At 40.7% G+C, this 23327-nt stretch overlaps 1 protein-coding gene across 14 annotated transcripts in view; it reads left to right on the top strand.

The window, feature by feature from the left end:
• Nucleotides 1-23327, top strand: part of LOC120544362 (RNA-binding protein Musashi homolog 2) — a 249051-nt gene that overhangs the window by 162150 nt on the left and 63574 nt on the right. For all 14 annotated transcript variants that reach the window (XR_005636486.1, XR_005636485.1, XM_039778035.1 and 11 more), the window contains exon 8: nucleotides 14996-15078. Coding sequence is in view for 12 of the 14 variants with exons in the window: in XM_039778035.1 (XP_039633969.1) it covers nucleotides 14996-15078 (83 nt within the window). In the remaining 2 variants the exon portion in view is untranslated. The remainder of the gene's footprint in view (nucleotides 1-14995; nucleotides 15079-23327) is intronic.

Raw genomic sequence — 23327 nt, 5'->3', positions numbered from 1 at the left:
TGATTTTATACCCAATTATAGTGCAAGTAAGCAATTAAACGAAGCCTGGATGTTGTGAGCAGATTCTGTCTGCAATTGAACTATGCTGCTGTACTTTGAGCACCCAACAGCTCTAATCTTTCTGACAGTGTGTGTGAGAGAGAGACGCTTGATGAAAGAGGGGTGTTCATGAAGCAACGAAGCCTGCCTTGATTACAAGGTTCAATAGTATCAGAATGACATCATCGTGCATCACTTGATGAGACCATGATGTCTGAGCTCTCTTGCGCGTGTGTGTGTGTGTGTGTGTGTGTGTGTGTGTGCACATTTGGAGAATGGGAAAGGCTTTCTATGAGAACAGTACTCTTCTTCACCGTAAGACAATAAAAGCATCTGTAAAGTAAACACAAGTGGCAGTTCCGCCTCTAAGCATTTGGCTCACTCAATGAAAGCAATCTCTACTAAATGGTAATGGGCCTCTGCAAAGTGGCATCATCAGTGTTCTTCATTTCAGATGAACTGCTACTGTGTCACGCCTTTGAATATACCCCATGCTTAAATACTAATAACAATCTGGCCATACAGCCGATGAGAGGCCTAATTCGCCTAAATCAATTTTACTTTGCAACCCCCTTGCACGTAACTCAGTGCTTTAAAGCCTTGTTGTTTGCAGAGGATTATTTTGATTAAATGCTTTTAGTCCCTGAGTGAATTCCCCTGTAGAGGCTCTGGTGAGAGGTGTTGGCATCCACAACATCCTGCCAGGTTTTCTATTCAGACCGAAAAAACTATTCCTCATGGGAAAACTTCTGAGCGATGCGCTTTTCCATGTCTCTGGGTTGCTACTTATTATTCCCATTTCTGATTCTCCACTTTCGTCAGGAATGAGAAATGCTAATTAAGTTTAATGAAAATGATATCTATATCAATAGGTCAGAGAACACAAAAGGTGCATATCTGTTTCATTCATTCCAAGTCCCACGTTGCTTCAACACCTCAAAAGAAATTCATCACACCACCTCAAAGCCTTTTTGGAAAGGCTCCTGCCCCCACCTCCCACCGCCTCCTCCCTGCATTGGTTGTTACTGTATGTGATAGAAATTGAGACATCTATTAAGCTTGGCCTATTGCTTGGCACAAAAGAGCCTGACATTCTTGAATGAAGAATCCCCTTGTGGTTCAAACCCTTGGATCTCATTACACCCATACTCCATTTGTACTAAAGAAATTCTATCAGTGTGAGCAATTATGTTCAGGTTGGTATTTCACAATTTTGTAACTCATATTCTCACCCCTTGTCTTGCTGGCTTGCTGTCTTACGCTCAGCAGTGTTTACCTAACCTCGCTTGTATTTGCCTCTGGCCTCTTCATCTTTGGCTACTTGCGCTGTGTGCATTCAGCATATGAGACGTGCTGCTGTCTTAGTCCACGCAAATAGAAAATGTCTTCAGGCTAGTACAGTGGCATCGTGAAGAGATGGAGGGATAACAGTGGCTAAAGCACAGTTGCTATGTCACTTTCTCAGTGGTTGTCTGTTTTCCACCCATTGTCTCAGTGTCTCTGTACGTGTGTAGGAACGTGTGTTTGTGCTACGGATATTAGCCAACAGAATTGGATTACTCCAGAAGAGAGAACATTCATTTTTCCACCACCTTATTATAGATAGAGGTCCCTTCATCGATTAGTTTAGGTTCACAGTAACCACTGTCAAACTAAATTTCAGTGATGCCATATTGAGAAATTAAACAAAGATGACATGAGGATATTTCTCATTTACTCAGAAAACAAAAATATTTCTTGTCTGTTTTGTATTGAATCCACAATTGTGGACCCTTGAATACTATGTTGATCAATCATTAACAAAAAGCAAGCAAATTAAAATGACAAGTACTCCAAAGCCAGCTGAAGTGCAGTCTATTTTACAGATTTTAAGGTAATTGGTGTTTCAGTGCAGTCTAAAATTCCATGGATACTGCAACCTCTGGTGTTCATTGAATGTTACTGGTTGATGATGTTGGTCCTATGTTGTAGGGTGGATCCACTGGGTGCAGCGAACCCAATCATCCACACGCTGAGCGCCAAGAGGTTTATTGTGAGATATTTTAAATATGGAGAGAGGAAGAAATTTGCAGAGAAAGCGAGAGTACGAGAAAGCAGTTTTTCTTTTCCCAAATGGACTGAGCTTATTGGGAACCAGCCCAAGTATTCTTATGACCTAATTGCCACAGACACTGCAAAAATAGTTACTGTATTTTTGCTGTAAAGTGTCAGTGTTAGGCTCTGCATTACCAACATGTGTTTCTAGAGCCCAACCTCCCTGCCTGATTCTAAATCTCAAGGGACCATTATTTGACATTTCTGGGCTACATGGACTGCATGAACATGTTTTCACAAGTGTAAAAGCCACACATAGCTCTAGTCTCATTCACAATCACCAGGGCAAAGTGATAGGTCATGGCGAGTAACCTCTAAACTGGCTTCTTCAGATCAGGAAATAATTGCAGTTTTTTCTACTATACTTGAACTACATGTACCTATAATGTACATTTCAGAGGTATATGCTTTACTCATTACTTCTCTATGTTCATGCAATGGCTAAAATTAACTTAGTAACTATATTTACTAAGTTGTCTTGTTTCAATACCTATGGCTAGCCTTTTATCTATTAATTGCTCTATTGTATTAAATACATCGATTTTCGGCGGGCTTCTGAGCTACACCAACATCTTAAACCCCAAAATGCATTTCCTGCAGAAAATGCATGTGAATGCTGAATAGCTAAATGGCTAAAGCTAAACTGGATTAATAGCTTAAATCCGTAAGAAGAAGTTGAAGTAGCAAGAAAAGTTGGAAAAGTGGGAATCGTTTTAATTAGTATGAATTTCATTGACAAGTTGAATAACACCATTAATGTAAAAAATATGTTTGTTTTTTTTTAAAAGCTAAAGCTAAACTGGAATGCTGGTTAAAATGTGTAAGAAGAAGTTGTAAGAAATGTGGAAAAGTGATAACTGATAACTTTAATATCTTTAAAAGTTGAATAATAGCCATATTGTATGGAAGTTTTAAGTGTTACAACAGTGGCACAGCAGTGGCACAGCAGTGGCACAGCAGTGGCAAGCGAGCGACATCCATTCGGCACACATCGCGGCACCACAGTGGTAAACGTCCCCAGAATGCAGTTCAGTGCGGCTGCTGCATAGAGCAAATCTCTCTCTTTTTTCTCTCTGTCTATTTCAAAATGAGTCATAAAGACAACCGCAAAGCCCATCTTTACTTTAAATGAAATCAAACAAAGAGAAATGTTCTCCCTTCGTCTTAAAATGGTCAAAAATCAATACTAGAGTAACCTACTTCCTTGTCCAGCTGCTGCAATAAATATGCAGATGAGGAATCAGAATGTAGTCACTGCGGAACCATCATCAAATAGCTTTATTTCTCTCTCTCTCTCTCTCTCTCTCTCTCTCTCTCTCTCTCTCTTTTCTCTCTACTGTACAATGACAATTTCAAGTAGCTACAAAACAGTTCTGCTGGTGGACAGCTGGACAGGAGTATGTGATGTTAGCTGTTCACAGAATATGATGTGTAAAGCCCCGCCCATTTCTAGAACTTAATGTAATTGTTATGCTGTGCTCCCAGGTTGACCCAGGTGATCTCTGAATTGTCATACCAGGGATATACCCATGTTGACTGGCTTGTTTGAATTTCCAAAAGGAGGGTTGAACCCTGACAACCAGACAACCCTGGTGAAACCCTGGTCATTGGTGTGAAAGCGGTATAACGGGCAGGCCATCTGTGTATCACATTGCCAGACCTATATTTCCACAACAACACAGTGTACACAGCTCGCAGTGGGAGCTACGGTTTTTGACAAGCAGTGTTTCCCATACATTGATATATTTGTGGCGCCCCGCCACACAATCAATGTTGACCACCACATACTATATACTCTCTCTCTCTCTCTCTCTCTCTCTCTCTCTCTCTCTCTCTCTCTCTCTCTCTCTCACACACACACAAAAGCACAACAGACCCTACTCCTCCTTGCAGATTAATTAATGCCATTGATTATTCTACACACTCCAATACAGTAATGTAGGTGGCAGTATGAGCCTTAAACTTGGTTTGCGATCCGCTAATTAACACACAGAAGAAGACATCGACTGACAATGATCTTTTCCCCTGCAGAGAAGACGGCTAGAGTCAATCTGGAGTTTAATGGTTAGTATTATGAAGTTATTATCGGTATTTATTCAGGGTTTATACTGCATAGAGAAAGTTTTGGCGCCCCTTAAAGAGGTTTTAGCCAAAGCCAGAGGAATATCACGGGCGCCAAAACGTCTGTTTTTTTAGCTGCCAGCGTTTGCAGAGTCAGACTGTACCGGACTCTCCAGGTGACCATGCTGCTCTGGGGACCGGTGGCACAGCGAGAAACCGCTGCTGACGGACGCAGAGCTCTCCGTCTGCTGGAGCTCCGAGTGTCTATCAGTATTAAATTGAAACAGTTTCATAAGCTGTAAAAATAAAAACATCTCGTATGTCACATTAAATACTTTATCCCGTGTTTTGGTACAGTTCATTTTAACACCTGATGCGAGCCATTTGCGAGTAGCTTACGCATGAAAGTCAAAGTTTTGAGTGCTCTAGTGGCATTGCCCTGACTCCCTGAATATGCAGAGACGTCATCTCGCTCCGCCTCTCTGCTGAGGCCCGTTCACGTAACAGCAGCAGTTAAACTGTATTTCACACTATGATGGTTACATTTGCAACAATCTGCGGTTCACATGGATGCCGAACTGTAGGGGCAGTCTGTTACTCTACATCAAGGACAATTTATTTATCAATATTTCAAAATAGGAAACTTTACACTTCATAATGTTTTGTATTCATAACACTATTGTATTATTGTACAAATGAGTTACTGTAGAGGTGACCAAACAAATTTGAAGAATGAAGAATCAGATAGCAATACTGTGAATGCTGCTGAATCAGCAGTCACACAAATATGTGTTAGTGTTACTACTGTTGGCAGTATGCCTTGCATATGTTGTCTGCTGTGATTTGTCTGACTTGTGTCTCTTTTGTTATTGGCCATGTTGAGCTCCATCTGGACCAGCTCCAACATTGAATGCTGCTTACTGATTACATGACATGACATTACATTCATTTAGCTGACACTTTTATCCAAAGTGACTTACAATAAGTGCATTCAACCATGAAGATACCACCTAAAAAATTGCATAATGCATAAATGACAATTGAATACTCTGAAACAGGCCAATCCTTGGAATAACCTTCTGATTGATTACTTGAGGACATTTGGACAATTGTGGAATGTTGTACTGATTGATAATAATCGTTATTTATAGATATTATATCAATATGTTTTATGTATACATATTTGTTTAAAGAATAAAAGATTGTGTACTTTACTACTACTTCTATTACTGCAGTTTTGTACAGTAGAGCAGTTCACAAGGAGAATGATATTCAGAGAAATATACTACACGTATGAGATCATATCATGATGATGAAACTGATGAAATTTCTGAAATGTGGCCTTGAGGGTTTGTTTTCTCACCTTTTTTTACATAATAGAGACACCGGCAGCTCTTTAAGGAGGCTGCTCAGTCCTCAGGTCAAGTCCTGAGCTGCGGCTGCTTTACAAATGGACAGAGGGTCTTTGCCAGGTTTGACCTGCAGGCTGATTTTCTTCCAAACAATGACACAGATAGGCACTTGTGAACAAGCTTGGATCTCTGGCAGGCAGCCCATCTCTGGCTAAAAGAACTAAACGTCACTAAACTTTACTCTACTGGAGTATTCTTTTTTTCTCCTACTTCCACTTTTACTTCAGTACATATTTTCGAGTTTAATACTTTTACTCTGATACATTTTTTATGTGCTGCATCGTTACTCATTACAATTATAAAAACGTTATGAATCATTCCAAACCCACATTATCACTGCCAGAGCGGTAGATGGCTCTGTTACAAGGTTTGATGAAGCTGGCTCATCATTGAGCGAATCAAGCGGTCTTATAAGAAAACCACGCGTGCTCCTGTTCTGCCTTTCGCTCTGCTGCCTGCCTGCTTTGAGAACACTTGAGCTTTGTTAGTTTGTTTCGAGATGGAAGAACCAGAAACGCCACCTTCAACTTCGAGTGATCGTGGCGGCGAGGGTGAGAAAGAAGACTGCCCCTGGCCCTACTTAGAGTCCATGTTTTCATTTGTCGGAGTGAAAGACAATTCATATATAGAATGAAGTGCCTACTCTGCCTCCCAAAAGATTGCGAAATAATGGCCTTCAAAAATTCACCGTAGAATTTGAAGAAACATATCAAGGTAAGTTACAAATATAATACACAAATGGCACACCTACCCGCGGTTCATGACATGCATGCTGCGTTGTTGTACATTCCTGTCCTTGCACTGCTGTTACAGCCAAAGGAATTGGGAGTGTCCTTTAGGCTAAGCATTTTAAATATTATAAACAATATGATATTCAAACTTTTGACTGCTTTCTTTAATAACTACATAACACAATACTTGTAATTTTACTTTCAGTACTTGAGTAGTCAATTTTAAAATAAACTACTTGCAATACTTAAGTACAAAAAATGTTTAATACTTTAGTACTTCCACTTAAGTGTAGCGCTTAAAGAGCACTTCAACTTCAACTCAAGTCGCTTTTTTGATAGAGCACTTGTACTTTTACTCAAGTCTGGGTCTCTAGTACTTTATATATGTCTGATTATCTATAAGTCTACTAGTGTGCAGTTTTAAATTATATTCTTTATAATTATGAAAAGATTCTCCTTAAATCCTCCTTAAATTTTCTTTGACTCCTCTTTAGCTCTATGGGTTACTGATTGTAGCCTGCTGGCTGGGTGCTAGTAAGTAAAAAGGGTAGTTAGTCACCTTCTCCACAGATAATTGCTTCCATTCAATTGTTGCTAGAGCAGCCTTTTGATCATATAGAAGAAGAGAAGTTCACACTTATGGCTATATTGTTTGGCACTAATGAGGGTCTTTCTAGAGTTATAGAGTGTTTCAAAGTATACTGAAGAGGTGGAGAGGGCTGGATTCATTTCACAAGTGCACCCTCTGTGTTGCTGTTGATGTGCCTATTACCACTAACCCAACTACAACTGGGCATGTATTGACAACCTAGGTATGTGCTGACCAACATGTGTTGAAGTTATAATGTTAGACAAGTATTGCTGTAGGTTTAAATAAATGTCTGTAATTGGAGCATGAATCAAATCAATGGCATGGTACAAGCCCAGGTTACAGTCGTCATATCTTATACAAATGCTACATATGTACATATGTTTGTGTTTGTGTGTCTTTCTATGGAGACCGAGTGTCTCTTAAAGTAGGACAGGAGAAATTGATGGCCAACTCTGAAAGCTGACCTACATAGAGGCACAAACTAGTTTCCTCAGCATGCATGCTGAGCCCAGTTGCTCTACAGAAAATGCAGAGGAAACAGGCACATTGAATGTTAAACATTTCATAAAAGTATACAGTAGATCCATCCATAAAACTTTGCAAGTCTCGCATCCTGGTCTTAAGTAGGTTGGTGAAAATATTGCCACTACATTTTAAGAGTAGTAATATACTCTATGTTGCTTTGTACCCTGGTTTAGTATACTTTCATTTGGTTCCATAGCCTATTTTTTTTTTTTTTTTACAGTATATGTTTTTCAGTTTCTATTTTCGATCTTCAGTTTGCAGAAATCAAGATGAATTCAGAAATGTAATTGATTCACCAGCATTTCAGAAAAGATGTCCAAGTGGTTCTGAACTGATAAGTGCAAACTCACTGGTGCACCATAAAATGATGAAGGCCAAGCGTAAAGAAAACGGCACGCTGAAATCAAATTACATCAACTTACAATCACACTGTTTCTGTCTAATTGTTCTCTGGCCTGATGCTTTATTTCATGCTGATGTTAAAAGCTCCTTTGTGACATTTTACAGTAATCAGTAATGAGATGTCCTCTTAAAATGTTGTCCCAGCTAATAAGTTCCAGCTTTTAAAAGCCTCCAAGCTGCTGCTAAACAAACTAAAACGCCACTTGGTAATTGTGGCCCAATTTTATGCCATTTCTTCAACCACCTGATGCTTGCGCATACAGCCACCTACACATAATCGGCACCTTTATGTTTTGGTCAAATTGAAGGTTGACATACTGCACACTGTGCAGACCAAGTCCAAAAAGATTACCGTTGGTGAAGTCCCTACAGGGCGTTTGCATTTGTACACCTACACAAGGTGTTTTATTGAAATATAGCAACATCCGTTGAGCATTCCTTATTACCACTCCATTACAATGTTGAGGCACAGCTAGCCAAAGCTGCTGGCTCATTTGATTAATATTAAGGCTAACAGAGCTTTAGCAGGTGAGTCACTTGTGACACTTGTTAAATAGTACATCAAATGACAGTGTTCTTTAAAATTATTGAATATGGCTTAAGATTCTTACTGGTTTAGGATTCTTACTCACCTGGAGAATTAAATCATACATTCATATGCTTTTTGTAGTTCCGGGTCTCTTCTTAAAAAAACACGTTTTCAGTGATCCATATAGCTTGTTTGTATGTATTTATTTTGTGGATTAATTTTTCTACCAAACCATGATACTCTAGTCTTTCCCTGGTTCTAATTTAGCCATAGAATGTATAGCATCTGTTTAGCAGTTGTAATGCCTTTGTGCTTATTAACCATGGTGTTCATCATTGTCAGGTACAATTTCAATCTATGTAACATGACCAAGTCCACATAAATATCAAAGACCAAATTGATAAATGTGATGGGTATTGTTTTGAATGTATTGACTCTTTTGATTTTGGTTCTGATTAGCATAATAAACTTAGCACAAAAAGTAAGGAAATTTGTGTTTGGTAGATTATTTCTCTGTGGTAACAATGCTTTTTGGCAATAAATCTTATACCGTTGGAAAGCCTGTTTAGTTCCATTTCAAATGGTGCCCCATTTGTAAGGAACATGCGTTTGTAGGATGAGCAGCAGCGCTGAGTATGTGGGTTGCACCCATGAAAATTTTGCCAAATCTTCTCTGCCAATGCAAAACAGCTTATTCTGCCATTGACTCGTTTGGTGTTTGGTGGATTGGATGATTGAAGTTTGAAGAAACAAGACCTATTTAACAATTTATTCATTTCACAAACAGGAGACTCTGTAGCGTGTGGAAGAACCATACACAGCCAACAACAGCCTGGCAGTGTGATGGTGTGGGGCGGCATCTCCCTCACTGGAAAAACGAGGCTTGTCATCATTGGAGGCAATCTCAATGCAGAGAGATATAGAGATGAGATTCTGCAACGAGTGGCAATCCCATATCTCCACAATCTGGGACCGAACTCTGTCCTCCAAGATGACAACGCTCGCCTCAACAGGGCGGGGTTTATCAGAGACTACCTCCAGAATGTGGGAGTGGGGAGGATGGAATGGCCTGCCAGCAGTCCTGACCTCAACCCCATTGAACACTTGTGGGATCAGCTTGGGCGTGTTGTTTGTGCCAGAGTGACAAACAAAACCACGTTGGCTGACTTGCGACAAATGCTGGTTGAAGAATGGGATGCCATCCCAGAGCAGTGTGTGACCAGGCTGGTGACCAGCATGAGGAGGAGGTGCCAGGCTGTTGTGGCTGTGTATGGTTCTTCCACACGCTACTGAGTTCCTGTTTGTGAAATGAATAAATTGTTAAATTGTCAATAGGTCTTGTTTCTTCAAACTTCAATCATCCAATCCACCAAACACCAAACGAGTCAATGGCAGAATAAGTTTGGCATTGGCAGAGAAGATTTGGCAAATTTTCATCATGGGCGCAACCCACATACTCAGCGCTGCTGCTCATCCCACAAATGCATGTTCCTTACAAATGGGGCACCATTTGAAAGGGAACTAAACAGGCTTTCCAACGGTATAAGACGTATTGCCAAAAGGCATTGTTACCCCAGAGAAATAATCTACCAAACACAAATTTCCTTACTTTTTGTGCTAAGTTTATATAAGGAAATAAACAAAAAATATGTATGTTGTATTTCCTGCCAGCAGTCATTGAAAAGATAGTTATGTTTCCCTACCACAAATTGCCATCTGCCCATGGCTTACCTGCTCACCTCTCCTCTCTCTCTCTCTGCTTTGCACATTAAAGTGGTGGTCTGCCCTATACACATGCGTTACCATATGCAGGAAAAAGCATGTTTCATATTAAAGCTCTGATTATAAATCTGAACCAGTTCCAATTTTGAACCTGGAAAGCCAAGCATATCCCTGAGCACAATTCATTACAAGGAGGAGAAATGCATCAAGAAAGAAAGAAGAATGTATGTATGCTTGATCTTGCAACTGAAGCAATAACATCCGGAGACTTATCTTCGGAATGCTGTCTTGTTTGTAACAGTGCTCGTGGCTCACTGTACTGTACACTTCAGTGATTCACTTTACATCGTGTATGAGGATGTATGGTAACTCCAACAGAAGTGTAAAAACGAACCCGAAACCAGGAGATGTGGATCCTAGGAGAGAGAGTCAAACACTATGAGACATGGCATGTAGCTATAGCCTTGGTTGAGACCTAGATTGAGGCATACCCATGTGTCAGCCCATTAGCCAATTAACACTCCCAAACTGCCAGCTCCTGCAGGAAGGCCAGTGAAGCCAACAGCAGGCAGAAGAGGGAAGGGTCATAACAAAACATTGTAAGGACATTAGACGATCTGCCTACAGTACATGTACCAAACCAACCTACAGTAAACACCTGTTTCATAATAAATGCAATGAGGTTGACAACACCACTTGTCTCAGGTATACAGACCTCAGCTGACAGCTCTGTATTTCTGTTGAGACAGGAGACTCCTTCCTTTGTTGCCTTCCATCTTTCTTATTTTATTTTCATTTTTCTGTCCCTCAGTGTGTTGATTATTACACACATTTTCACAAATTTAATTTGAGTCAAATTTAATAGATTTTCAAACATTGTTTTGCTTTTACTGGTCAACTTTATGAATATTTACTACTATTAGTATATCAATAATGATACTTTAGGTTAGTGTTTACAGGAAGTTTGTTTTACAAATACTAATGTGCCCGATCATTTTCAGTATTTTCAAGCACAGTTTTTTAATGAAGCAAGCGTTTTCACAAATTTGTTCATTCTTTATTCTCTTTCCTCTGATATATGTGCCCTGTGCTGTTAGAGAGTTCATGCCGTTAACTGTATTAAACAGGGGATTAACGCCCGGGGCTTTGGGTCTCAAGTAATAGCAGACGGAAATACTGATCAAAGGCCTTTAACTGTGCCGTGGGTGTTCGGACTGCCTCTGTCTGCTTCTCTGCATTTCAAGAAGATGGGGAGACTGGGGCACACAGGCAGACAGGCAGTGCAGGAGCTTTCTCTAGACTTACTCCTCATTGGACAGATGAAGGTTGGACTATGCATAATTAGGTCAGGATAACCAGTTCAGAGGGGATGTATAGGAGGAGGAGGAGCAGTTGTTGCTGCAGGTTGGTTGCACCAATGACCTAGCAGCCAAGCATACATGTACAGTAGGTGTGTGTGTGTGTGTGTGTGTGTGTGTGTGTGTGTGTGTGTGTGTGTGTGTGTGTGTGTGTGTGTGTGTGTGTGTGTGTATGTGTGTATGTGTGTGTGCGTGCGTGCAGTCCCCATCAGGGGAGAGGCTCCATTCCCTTCCTGCTGTGTCCCAGAGGACCTGTCTAACACTTCTCCAGGTTGCCCCACTTCCTTACTCTGTGTTGACAGGGCCCGTTGTCAGAACCGCTCAGCAGCAGCCTCCTCTCATTAGATGCACTTTTAATCAGGAGCAATATACAGCCCCCTATTAACAAAAGCATTAGATATACATGTTTATGGGTTGTGGATTTTGAAGAGGATGCATTACAGTTATTGATATATGAGGCATTTTGTGCTGAAGTATCAGAGCTTGTGTTCATTTTCTGAATTGATGGGGGGTGTTAAATCTCCATGTGTGTTTGCTTGAATGCACATTATGCTTAATATGTAACATGTACCTCAATAGTGAGGTCCAACCAGGTTCTGCAAGGAAAACCTATACACATCCCTTTACCAAAAAAAACCTTTAAAATCAGTTCATGCTTAACATTGACCTAGAAAGGTGTGGATAATGAGCTTCAGGTCTATGCTTGGTATACCACTGCTAATACATGTGTGCTTTATATTCACTCTCATGTACTTATTGCAGTATATTTAAGCTGCAGTTATTAGGAGTTGGGGGATGCCTGCTACCTGCAGCAGTTGTACATTTATATCAGCCTTAACTATGTCTCTTTTACATGCTCTTACAAGATCGTTACAACAATAACTAAAACTACTACTGATAATAATACTTCACCTACAACCACTACCTCATATTTTACAAAACATAAACACCTCTGGAAGAACGGCTAGTTATGAACATGAAACCCAGCGAAAGTGTGGTCATATTTTTGAAAATTATCTGTGTTGTGCAGATGGAAGTCATGTCAGGCATCAAAAAGAAAATGTAAGAGTAGCATTTAAACACACTTTACGTTGGTGGTTAACACATTCGAGAATCCTGCTACGCCATTTTCAAGTCAAAGTCAACTTCGCTGCATCAATTTGCAAGTTCCTCCATTATCTGCTGCTGGCAGAATCCGCTTTTTCCAGGTTGGGAGGGGCTGGGGCATGCGAAGCGGGCGGAATGAAAAGCATTTAAAGCAACAGAAGCAGAGAAACCTGGAATGAGTGTGAAATAAAGACCGAGTACGATGAAGGTGTTAAAAGGCCGTGAAAGTAGGCTCCCTGCCGATTCTGTGGAGCGATGAGATGAGGCCAAGCCCAGCTCTGGCTAATAAGTGTGAGCAAAGTGCAGCCAAGAGGCCTCAGCCAGTAGCCACACAACAGCTATTATCCGCCTTCCTACCAAAAATCCATGTGTTTCCATTTACAGGGTATTGTTTAAGCTGTGTGTGGGAAGGTTGTTCGGTGTGAGCGTGTTGACACCTCTCTCCTTTTGTCTGTCAGTGCTGCTGACAGTCTTTAATAGTCTCGTTGAGGTCAGCCTCCTGCCATGTGTGGATAGTTGGAAGTGAAGGGCCGGAATACATGAGGACAATCTCGCTCTGCTGACACCCTGCAGAAAGGAGGATGGGGGAGAGGAATGTTTCTGTTGCTGCTATTTTGTGGCCTGTAATTGTCTGTAAGGCCTGTAAAATAGGATAGTAGAGCAAAGGACTGCACTGTAATGGCAGGGCCAGAAGTTCAGACAGTCCACAGGGGACTAAGAAGGCGTGTGCTGAGCCAATGAGAGAGAAAAATAGGGATGTTTGTTGTGTGTTTTTGTCTACAGAATACATTCCAATAGTTGTCTACACCACAGCAAAATGTCTTTTTGTTCATTCCAACAGATCCAGTCATGGGTGTAAGGGCCCTGCTGGTGGTAGCTGTGGTGGTATGGCTTGGCCCTGACCTCAGTGGATATAATGGTGCTGTGGAAAATGTCCTGTCAGTTGATGGAGGAGCTGCCTATAGCAGCAGGAAGGAGTGTGGCGACAGGGGCCATGTATGTTAACCTCTTTCCTTGTCACTTTTTCTGTCTCTCTTCCCCCCACTCCCACCTCCTCCTTTCATCTCCACCTTCTTTTTTTCTTTCCCTTTCCACCCTCCATCCCCCCAGACTCCACTCTCTCTACCTACCCTCTTCTGTGACAAATTACTCCTGGCGGTTGATTTGTTGGTTGTCAAAAGTGCTCCTTGTGTTGGCATGAAGGTGGGATGAGCAGGAGAAGAGGGTGCAGCTCCCCCCCCCCCATGCCTGTTGTCATCACCGGCCCCTTGTCCCATCCCCCCGGCCCCCCCACCCCCCACCTCACAAATGTGTGGCCACAGCCCAGTGTTGAGATGTCTCAGTGGAAATTGATATTCTGTCTCATAACATCTCATTAGATTAGGTGTTGCCCATGTTTAAGTGGATGATGATTGTGAGCTAAATCCTAAACAAACCAATTTGTCTTAACTTGTATGAATGGGACAGCATGCACCATTGTTCAAGTAATATTTGAACTGTTGTCTCCCATTAGTGTACCTTTTCACATTCAGTAGGTGACTATTTTTACTGTATAGTCTGACATTCTATGACAATAAATGGATGGTGCTGTCTGTGGAGTGTGTGCTAGTCAGATGGGATGTCTTCTGCAGTGACGGCGGTTCAAGCTCAGTCTGAGGTGATTTTATTTCATCGCGGGGTGTTTGCCATTTTGAAAAGAATCTCATCTCCTTTCAGTCCCACTTGCTGCTTTATTCACTAACTGTTTGTCTTTTGTGCAGTTTCCTCTTTTGCAAAAGTAATAGAGTATCAGTTTTCCTTTCAACCCCTGCTATACAGAAGCAAGATTGCTTTGTGCATCACCATCAAAACACAGAGAAGAGTATTGCAATCCACTTGTGTTCAAAAGTCTGAAACCATCTTGTCTCTCTGCCTTTGTGTTGAAAGAGGGGTTAAGCTTTTATCCTATAAATATGGCATGAAAATCCCACTGTCAACGACGCATTCATTCTAAGGCTCGCATTAACATGAAAACGAGGGCTTGTTATACAGTGAGATTTCAATAAAAAGAACACAAAATGCATTTAATGAAATTCAAATGCTGGGCCCTGGCTCCCTGAATCTCATTAAATGAGCTTTGTGCTGTTTTTCCTTCTCTTTGTAGAAGAGGTCCTCGAGTGCCCTTAATAATGTGGCAGATTTCATCATATTCCTGATTTAAAGAGGAAAATGTCTGTCTTGTCTGTCTTGTTCACTTGTTCTTTTCCATGCCCAAGCCAATCTCCACAGATGTACTCGCATAGTTTTTGGATCTGGCTCGTGATAATATTCCATCTTGGTGGTGCACTTTCTTTTTAGTTGCTGATGTTTTGTTAAGGCTCTCCACTAACCCATTCTCTCCCTCTTTCTCTTCTCCCCTCCCTTCTCTGTTTCTCTCTGCATAGGATTTGGCTTCATAACTTTTGAGAGTGAAGACATCGTAGAGAAAGTCTGTGAAATTCATTTTCATGAAATCAATAACAAAATGGTAAGTCCACTCATTTTTTTTTTTCAATTCTAGGTGGGTTTTGAAGGATTAATATTTGATTTCTTCTTTTCCTCCTAGTATTAATAGCGGAGGAGGTGGGTGTGTTCATGTTAATATGCACAGGCTAACACACACACACACACACACACACACACACACACACACACACACAGTGAGTCTCTGGGTCTCAGGGATGGGAAAGCAGTGGTGTGTACTGCCCACAAACCGTGAAATTGTGTGGCTGAGTTCTGCCTGTCAGGCTGAGGGACGGGAGAGTGGAGCCTGTCCCTCTCTCTGAATCCCCTACACACACACACACACACACACACACACACACACAAACAGGTGGATATGTCCAGGGATGCAACAGGGAAGCTACTGGCAGAGGCAGAGTTCATTAGTCAGGGATTAACACCTTCCCAAAGTCCCAGTGATGCTTGTTTTATTTACAACAGTAATATGGTCATCTCTGAGCACCCTACAGAGTTCAGTAGCAGTTGTCTAAGCCATCATGTCTCTTATGATAATTGACAGGAACAGACTTCAGTGTAGCGAGTGTGACATTAGGTCCTCCTTCACCCAGTTCCACCCTGCAGGCCTCTTGAGATAACCTGCATCATTTGAGCGGTTCTGCGGCTAGTGATTGACTGGAAGGAATACGTTCTGTCGGGTCCCCTCTCTCGGTGTGTGTCTTCACTCTCTCCCAGCCTCTTTTCCTGAAACTGACTGACTGGCTATCTGACTGACAGGACCAGCGTAGTAGAACCATGTTCACTAGGGACCAACCCAGGTCACATATGACCCCACTATACATCCCTCCGTGTCTCTGCGCTGCATCACAATTGATGCTTAGCACTGCAACCACCAAAAAAAAGAAGTGTGACAGAAATAACTATATGCGCATGGAAGATGTTCTGTCACAATCAAATGTCTCAGATCCTTTTGACATGTTGGCATAGCACTCTGTGAACACACAAATATCACAAATCAACATGAAGCACCAATGCACACGCCAGAGCATCTATTTATGCACACAAAGCAAACCAAATGCTGCCAATGCTGTCAATTCCAAAAACTATTTACAACCTATTTCTACACAATTTGTTATCTTACCAAAATAGCTATTAAGACATTTGTTACCATCAAATCTGCTATCAAACCTCTGGATTACATTTGTACGTGCTGTTTTGTGTGTCGCTTGCCAACTTTTACCTTGAAAAATGAGCCTCATTTAAGTCCAAGACACAGCCTATTTGTAAGAAGTTCTAATTAGATAATAATTGGATTGTAAACACTAGTCCTAATTAGGAATGCAATTTTGCTTAACAAATAGTTGGCCAAGTTAATGTTCAATAATGAAGTAATCTTTATTAATTCATAAAATGCTTCTTTTTTTCTTTAAAGGATTAACATTGGCTATTTTCAGAGCACAACATTAATTATAAAAGGTGTTAAATCTGTATTTTGTTTTTAAAAACAAGCAATGTGTCTGAATTCTAAAGGAAAGACAAAATAATGCAGTCTATCAAAACTGTTCTGTCAGTAATCAACAAATGGCAAGATAAATAACAAAAGATCAAACGGCTAATAATTTTGTGCCACTCGCAGGCCTCAATAAAGAACATAGTTTAGATGACAGTAACTATGACAGGTCTAGCCCTTAAAAACAAAGGCCAACTCATTCTTGTTGTATTGACGAAAAACATTGTATGCTTTAGCCAATAATGGTATCAGCAAATACCTGTTATACAGTAGAAATTAGGCTTCTCCAATGTCCTGAGTCTGCTAAGGTGGAACCTTGTATGTCACAAATAATGTTACTGTTGCACAAACTTTAATAGCTCAGAGTATTTCGTTCCACCACAAATACACCACTTACACGGGAGGTGTCGCTTAGAAAGTGTTTTTAAATAATTTTGTTAGCATTATTGGAGCTTATGTAAAGTAGTGTTGATAAGCATGTGGGAAAATATTAAGCTGCTCCTGTCATGAAAATCATGTATGCTTCTCTCCAGGGTGTATGTTTTCAAACCTGCAAAATCACCAGCAGCAAAGTTGCTTATGTCTAACCTACTGTAACATTATAGTAACATTAATTCCCTTTAAAGTACCTTTCCTAAAACAAGCACTTTGTCTGGCCTTTTTGCCTTAAGGCATTGTTTAAGATAAATAACACTTGCCTTCTATTCATTCTCTTTCTGTGTATGGGTTGAATTTTGCCGGCCATTCATGCATTGCAACTGCAGTTATTATTATAAGAGAGATATTTTATAGAAAGAAATATAAAGAAAGTGCTAGAGATGTTCCGATACCGATACCAGTATCGGTATCGCCTCCGATACTGCCTAAAACGCTGGTATCGGTATCGGGAAGTACTGGAGTTTATGCACCGATCCGATACCACGTAATAAAGCCCTAAAGAAAATCTACATTAAAGTAGTTTATTTATGTTCTTTTTCCGTTATAACTGACTGTCACACTGGATAATTAAAGAAAGTTCTACGGCATTCATTGTTTGTATTTGTTCATGTTTCACAAAGAGTTTAACCTGAGCCAGACCGACAACAAAGATAGAAATTATATCACATCCATATAGGGATAGTAGTATACAATTGTTAAAACATAATAAAATATATGACACACTGGTATCGGATCAGTACTCGGTATCAGCCAATAAGCAAGTTCAGGTATCAGAATCGGTATCGGGAAGCAAAAAATGGTACCGCGCCATCTCTAGAAAGTGCGAAGAAATTGTAGGTTATTTATAATTTTTCATCCTCTGCTCTTGTATCTTGCCAACGACATGTCTCTGATGCATCATCTAACAGTCAGTGTCTGACCTGCTGATGAGTCGCAGTCATGACAGTTACTATTATTGTTATCAATATTTAGTAAACCCTTTTTACTGAAGTGACCCCTTTTGGCTAGAAGCTTCAAGTCTCTTGCGTTTATGACCACACACACAACTGTGATGTGATACACTGTTGTGCATTGTGACATGTTGTACTTCACAGGGTGCCAGAGAATACATCAACCGCTACATGACTGCAAAAACAGTATTCCTCGCCATGTGTGTAGTTACTTATAAAAGAAAATGACACACATGGAACCATGCGACCCATCTGGGAGTCCCTTAACAGAAAAGATGAGGGTTATTGAGGGGGGACAGTGTAAAAGGACAGAGTAGGGTTATTGAGGGAGGGCAGTGTAAAAGGACAGACTGAAGGCCAGTTTTCTGAGCTTTTGTCACCTTTGTGAGGGGTCCCTCTTAGCAACACCTACTGTACATTAAATTTCCTAGGATGCAGGAAGTACGTGCGCCTCTCTTCTACAAAGCGCTGACATCTTGGAATGTCAGCAAAGAATGTGGAGTGTGTTAAAAGCATTTTTCAAAGACACTCCCGGTTTTACCATCGTTGCACAGAGGAGACTACTGGTTATCCGGTGTCTGAAGCACCAGCACACAAAATAAAAAATGTCTCCTGTCTTCATCCTTATGAAGTACCATACAGAAATAGACCTCATCCATCCTCCCCGCGAGTGTTATCTAAGACGGTTCTTGAATAATTGATGCAGACAGAAATTCCACCCCACTTGGGAGGGTGGTGGATGTACAGGGCACCCCACCTTCTTTCCTTGCCCGGTCTCTCAAGGGCTCTGGCACTGTAGTGGGTCAGTGCCCACTCAGATGTGAGTGACTGGACCTTTTACTTACTTGGTCAATCACCCTGTGTTCATGTGCCACCGAGGCCTCACTCTCAGGAGCACACTGTCACTGTGAGTTGGGCCACATATATAGTTAAAAATAGGGTGCTGCTTAGCAAGAAGCTCTCAACCTGCCCCACCAGCTGTACTGACTTCTACAGTACATTGCTCTCACCTCTGTAGACTGTCAAGTCAATTTTATTTATATAGTCTAATATCATAAATCAAAAATTTGCCTCAAGCGGTTTTAAGACTGGTCAAGACTGGCCTGCTTTATCAAATGCAGTATGAGATAAAAGTATGGATTATGCTGTGTATGGCTCCACAAGATTGTAGAACCATTCTTTAGCTACAGCTGTACCTATCCTTGTATTAAAACCAGTAAATATTTTGGAGTAAAAATCAATAAGTATAAGATGGCTTGACAGTTTTCAAATATTTTCTAACAGTTTATCACACCCTCTGGTTTCCACATACTGTATATGAATGTCTATGACAAACTGTGGTAAGAGAGCACTTTAATACAGCTACGGAAAGGTTGTGAATTCCATTCCTTAAGACATGAGTCCCTCTATCAGTTCCCACCCTGCCGTTATGCATGCGCAGCTAATTCATAATAATACCTATCAAGTATTGGCTCTGATGAGCGAGCAGTGTGCCATTAAAATGGACTCACATTGTTTTTTTATTCAAGTGCTTCAAGGTAATATTCTTTAATGTGTCATTTTTAATATTCAACAGTAGCGAATGATCACAACAGGAGGGAGGAATTTTCTGTTAGTCGTCAATTTCTCACTGTGTCTTCCTGACATGACCAACCAATTACCGCACTGAGGAGCAGAATATGCTCTGACTCTCCCAGTAAAATACTAATACAGGGCGCCCGGATGGCTCAGTTGGTAGAGCGGACGCCCATATGTAGAGGTTTACTCCTCGATGCAGAGGGCCCAGGTTTGACTCCGACCTGCGGCCCTTCGCTGCATGTCATGCCCCCCTCTCTCCCCTTTTGTGTCTTCAGCTGTCCTGTCGAATAAAGGCCTAAAATTGCCCAAACAATTATCTTAAAAAAATACTAATACAGGTAGGCATTCATTCATCAGCCTTTAATATATAGATACAGATAGACTCGGCACGCTGTATTGATATAAGCAGAATTCTGAAAGAAAAATCCATACATTTTCATTGAGAGAGCAGGATGACTTTTTTGAATTTTACTTAGTGTAACCTCTATATGTAAAAGAAAAGGCACAAAACCGGATTCATAATCTTTTTTTATTTACCTGTAACCGCTAATTCATCTTTCTATGCAGTGCTAAAATTGAATAATAAGAAAAAGAAAAGAAGAATATACATTTCAAAAATGTGTTAGAACTCAACTCAGGTTTCTTTGCCAGTTTTACTTGGATTACAGTAGTGAGTGTTAATGATACCAACAGTAAAATGGATGCTAATGTAGAAATCATAATTTAAGAAAATGAAATTCCTTTAAAGGACAAATCCAGCACATTGAGAACACTTACAAAGTTCTCAATGCTTCGGTTTACATGTAGGGACCCTCATTATGCTACCGTGGAAGTGTGGTGCTATTTTGAGTCTTGTTAGTGGTAAAGAAATAGCGATTTCTTTTTACTTTACTCTTGCCCCGACGACTAGCATTATAAGGTAATTAGCAGTTTGCGATAAAACTGGTCACATGATTAGCATGAAAACATATCCCAGAGAACGGTAGACTCGGTACACGTGTTATTAACCCCTAGGTTCATTTTGCGCCGGATTTGTCCTTTTAATATGTCAAACATACAGCTGTAAAAGAGCTGATTTGTTATTTACAAGAGATATTCACTTGTAATATTTTCAGATGATACTGTAGTTTCTAAAATTACATTTTTCAGGAGCAGTGCACTTAGTTTGACATAATTTGATCAATCTGTTGATGTGATAAAGGTTAATGATTTTAGTAGTTTATAGCCTTTAATCTATGTCTATCTAGTGGATTGTGATGATTGTGTGATCAGCTAACCAAACAACTTACCAACTTACTTGTATTTACACCCATTTTCTGAGTTTGCTAGTGCCAGCTGTACCAGTTCTGCTGTTGTGTGTCAAATCTCCCAACCAATTAGTTGCACTGCCAAAGAACATTAAAGTTTACCTTAAACTACCATGAAGTCAAGTGTATGTTTGTGACGTTCGCCTAGGTTTGATGTTGTATAAATCACCCATGGACACACTCGGTTATAGCCATAGAATAAATGGACTATATAGCACTTTTCTAGTCTTAACGACTGCTCAAAAGCCCTTTAACATAGTACAGGAACCATTTACAATGGTGAACACCGCCAAACATGGTGCCACACTCACACACATTTACACTCTGATGAGCAGAGTGTAGGAATCTGCATGGGACTGCAGGGCCAGGGATCAAACCACCAACCTTCTGATTGGCAGGCGACCGCTCTACCACTGAGCCACAGCCGCCACGAGCTACAACTATTTTAAAGGGGATTCTGCAGAGAGAAACTCAAGTCTTTGGGTGTTGAAATTATCTTTGAATTTCTTTTTTAAAGCTAAATGTGTTAGAACATCAAATGCCTAATGAGGAAGTAGGACCACCCTTCAGAGGAGTTTCAGTCCCTTATGGAGTGCTGCTTTACAGGTTCTGGACTGTAAGTAATTGGATGTTTACCCTTCATTGAAGAAGGAAAGCTTTGAGGGATGAAGGAAGTGGAAATCCAGTTCTCACTCTTCACTCCAGGACGTCCCATAAAAGACACATGATGTTTAGATCTACTGATTGAGGAGGTGATGGAAGCCATTTGACATCAACCTGATGATAATGGCATTGCTTTAGAATGTGTCTCTCAGTGTGTGTATAGGGACAATATCATCTTGGAATATAGAAACATGACCGTTAGGGCACCACAGGGAGCACCTGGTCCTTAAAATGACCTCATATTTGGTAGCTTTTACATAACCATGCAGAGATATCATCAGGCATAATGACTCCTGTGAGATTGCTGGCCATTGAAGGCATCATTTTGCTTTATCCAGAACTTCTATCCATTACAATACATCCTGATTCTTTTTATTGACCATGGATACAAACATTTCAGAATGGAAGGTCTGAAGTAAATACCCTCTCGTTATAAAATACATGTTTCACAGAGGTCTAAAAGTAACACCCCACCCAAAATCTATCTTTTGAGTAACAGATATTGACCACCTGGAGGCTTGAAATATTTATCGTTGGACCTAAAATGGAGAACAGAAGTTCTGGGGCTATATTCACAATACATCCTGGTCTAAGAGTAATTCACAAAGTAGCTCTAAAAGTAGGTCCTAAGTCAAAGAGAAATTAAAGGTAATCCAGACTAAGTCCTGCTCACAATCAGTTAGCTGCTGCAGGTAATGTGACTTGTTGTGCCAATTGGTTTGAATAATACGACGACGAAAACTTTTAAAAACATATTTTCATGTCAGCGAGTCAATAAAATTCCAATCAGCTCACCAACAAATCAAAACAATCCAAATCCAAAGAGATGGTTGGCACTACTGTGGCTCCGGATAAAAATCAGTTTGCAATCAGTTTCAATGGAATATCTCAGCCGTCTGTCAGAATTATTAATCAAACCAAAATTAGTTTGACGGTATATTAAATCTACTACAACCCCAATTAAATAAAAAATATTAAGGCTTGGTGGTTATCACAAGATTTTTAGGTACAATTAATGCCATATTTAGTACAGCCCTATGAAAATATGAATATCATATTCATATTTATTTTGTTTCATGTATGAAATGTATGACAGTTTGCAAAACATTTAAGATGTTTTAAATTACGCCTACCTACTAACAAATTACTGTAGACATAATGAGTATGTAAGTTCATCCATGAAACATGATTTCATCCTTAGCAACAGGGCCAATCTGCTCCTTCTCTTAGCATAGGAGTCCTCTCAGTTCCTTGGTAAAATAATTGCTCTTAAGAGGAAACTCTTAGTTAGAAACTTTTGTCACTATTTAGGAGGACTCCTAGTAGGGATGCACCGAATATTCGGCCACCGAAAATTTTCGGGCGAAAATGGCCCAAAAGGGCATTTTCGGTTTTCGGCCGAAATACTTTTATCACCGAAACAATACGGCCGAAAATGTTGTGATGACGCAAACAGAAACCGCGACCTGCACGTGTGTCAGTACCCGATCCGTTCCACCTGCAACGCGTCTCCTAAGCAAAGAGGTTGAGACGGACCACGGAGTGAAAACAATGAAAAGTACGCTCTTAGAGTCTGTCAGCACACGTTTCACTGAGATCTATTCGGATCCTCTGCACTTCATCGCGACTGTACTTGATCCGCGTTATAAAGACCATTACTTGGATACGGAAATAAAGCAGGGCGCACGAGAAATGATCCAGGCCGCGATGGATGCTGAGAACCCGCGTGGAGACGGAGACGGAGCGGCGCCCAACGCAGGAGGAGATCAGAGCGCAGAAAAAAAGACTTGTCTCTCTGCACCAGATGAGGGGCATGCACCCTCGTCGTCTG

This window comes from Perca fluviatilis, chromosome 16 (genome assembly GCF_010015445.1).
Source record: "Perca fluviatilis chromosome 16, GENO_Pfluv_1.0, whole genome shotgun sequence".
Classification (NCBI taxonomy): domain Eukaryota; kingdom Metazoa; phylum Chordata; class Actinopteri; order Perciformes; family Percidae; genus Perca; species Perca fluviatilis.
The sequence above is the reverse complement of the archived record's forward strand: the minus strand, read 5'-3'. Positions and strand labels throughout refer to the sequence as shown.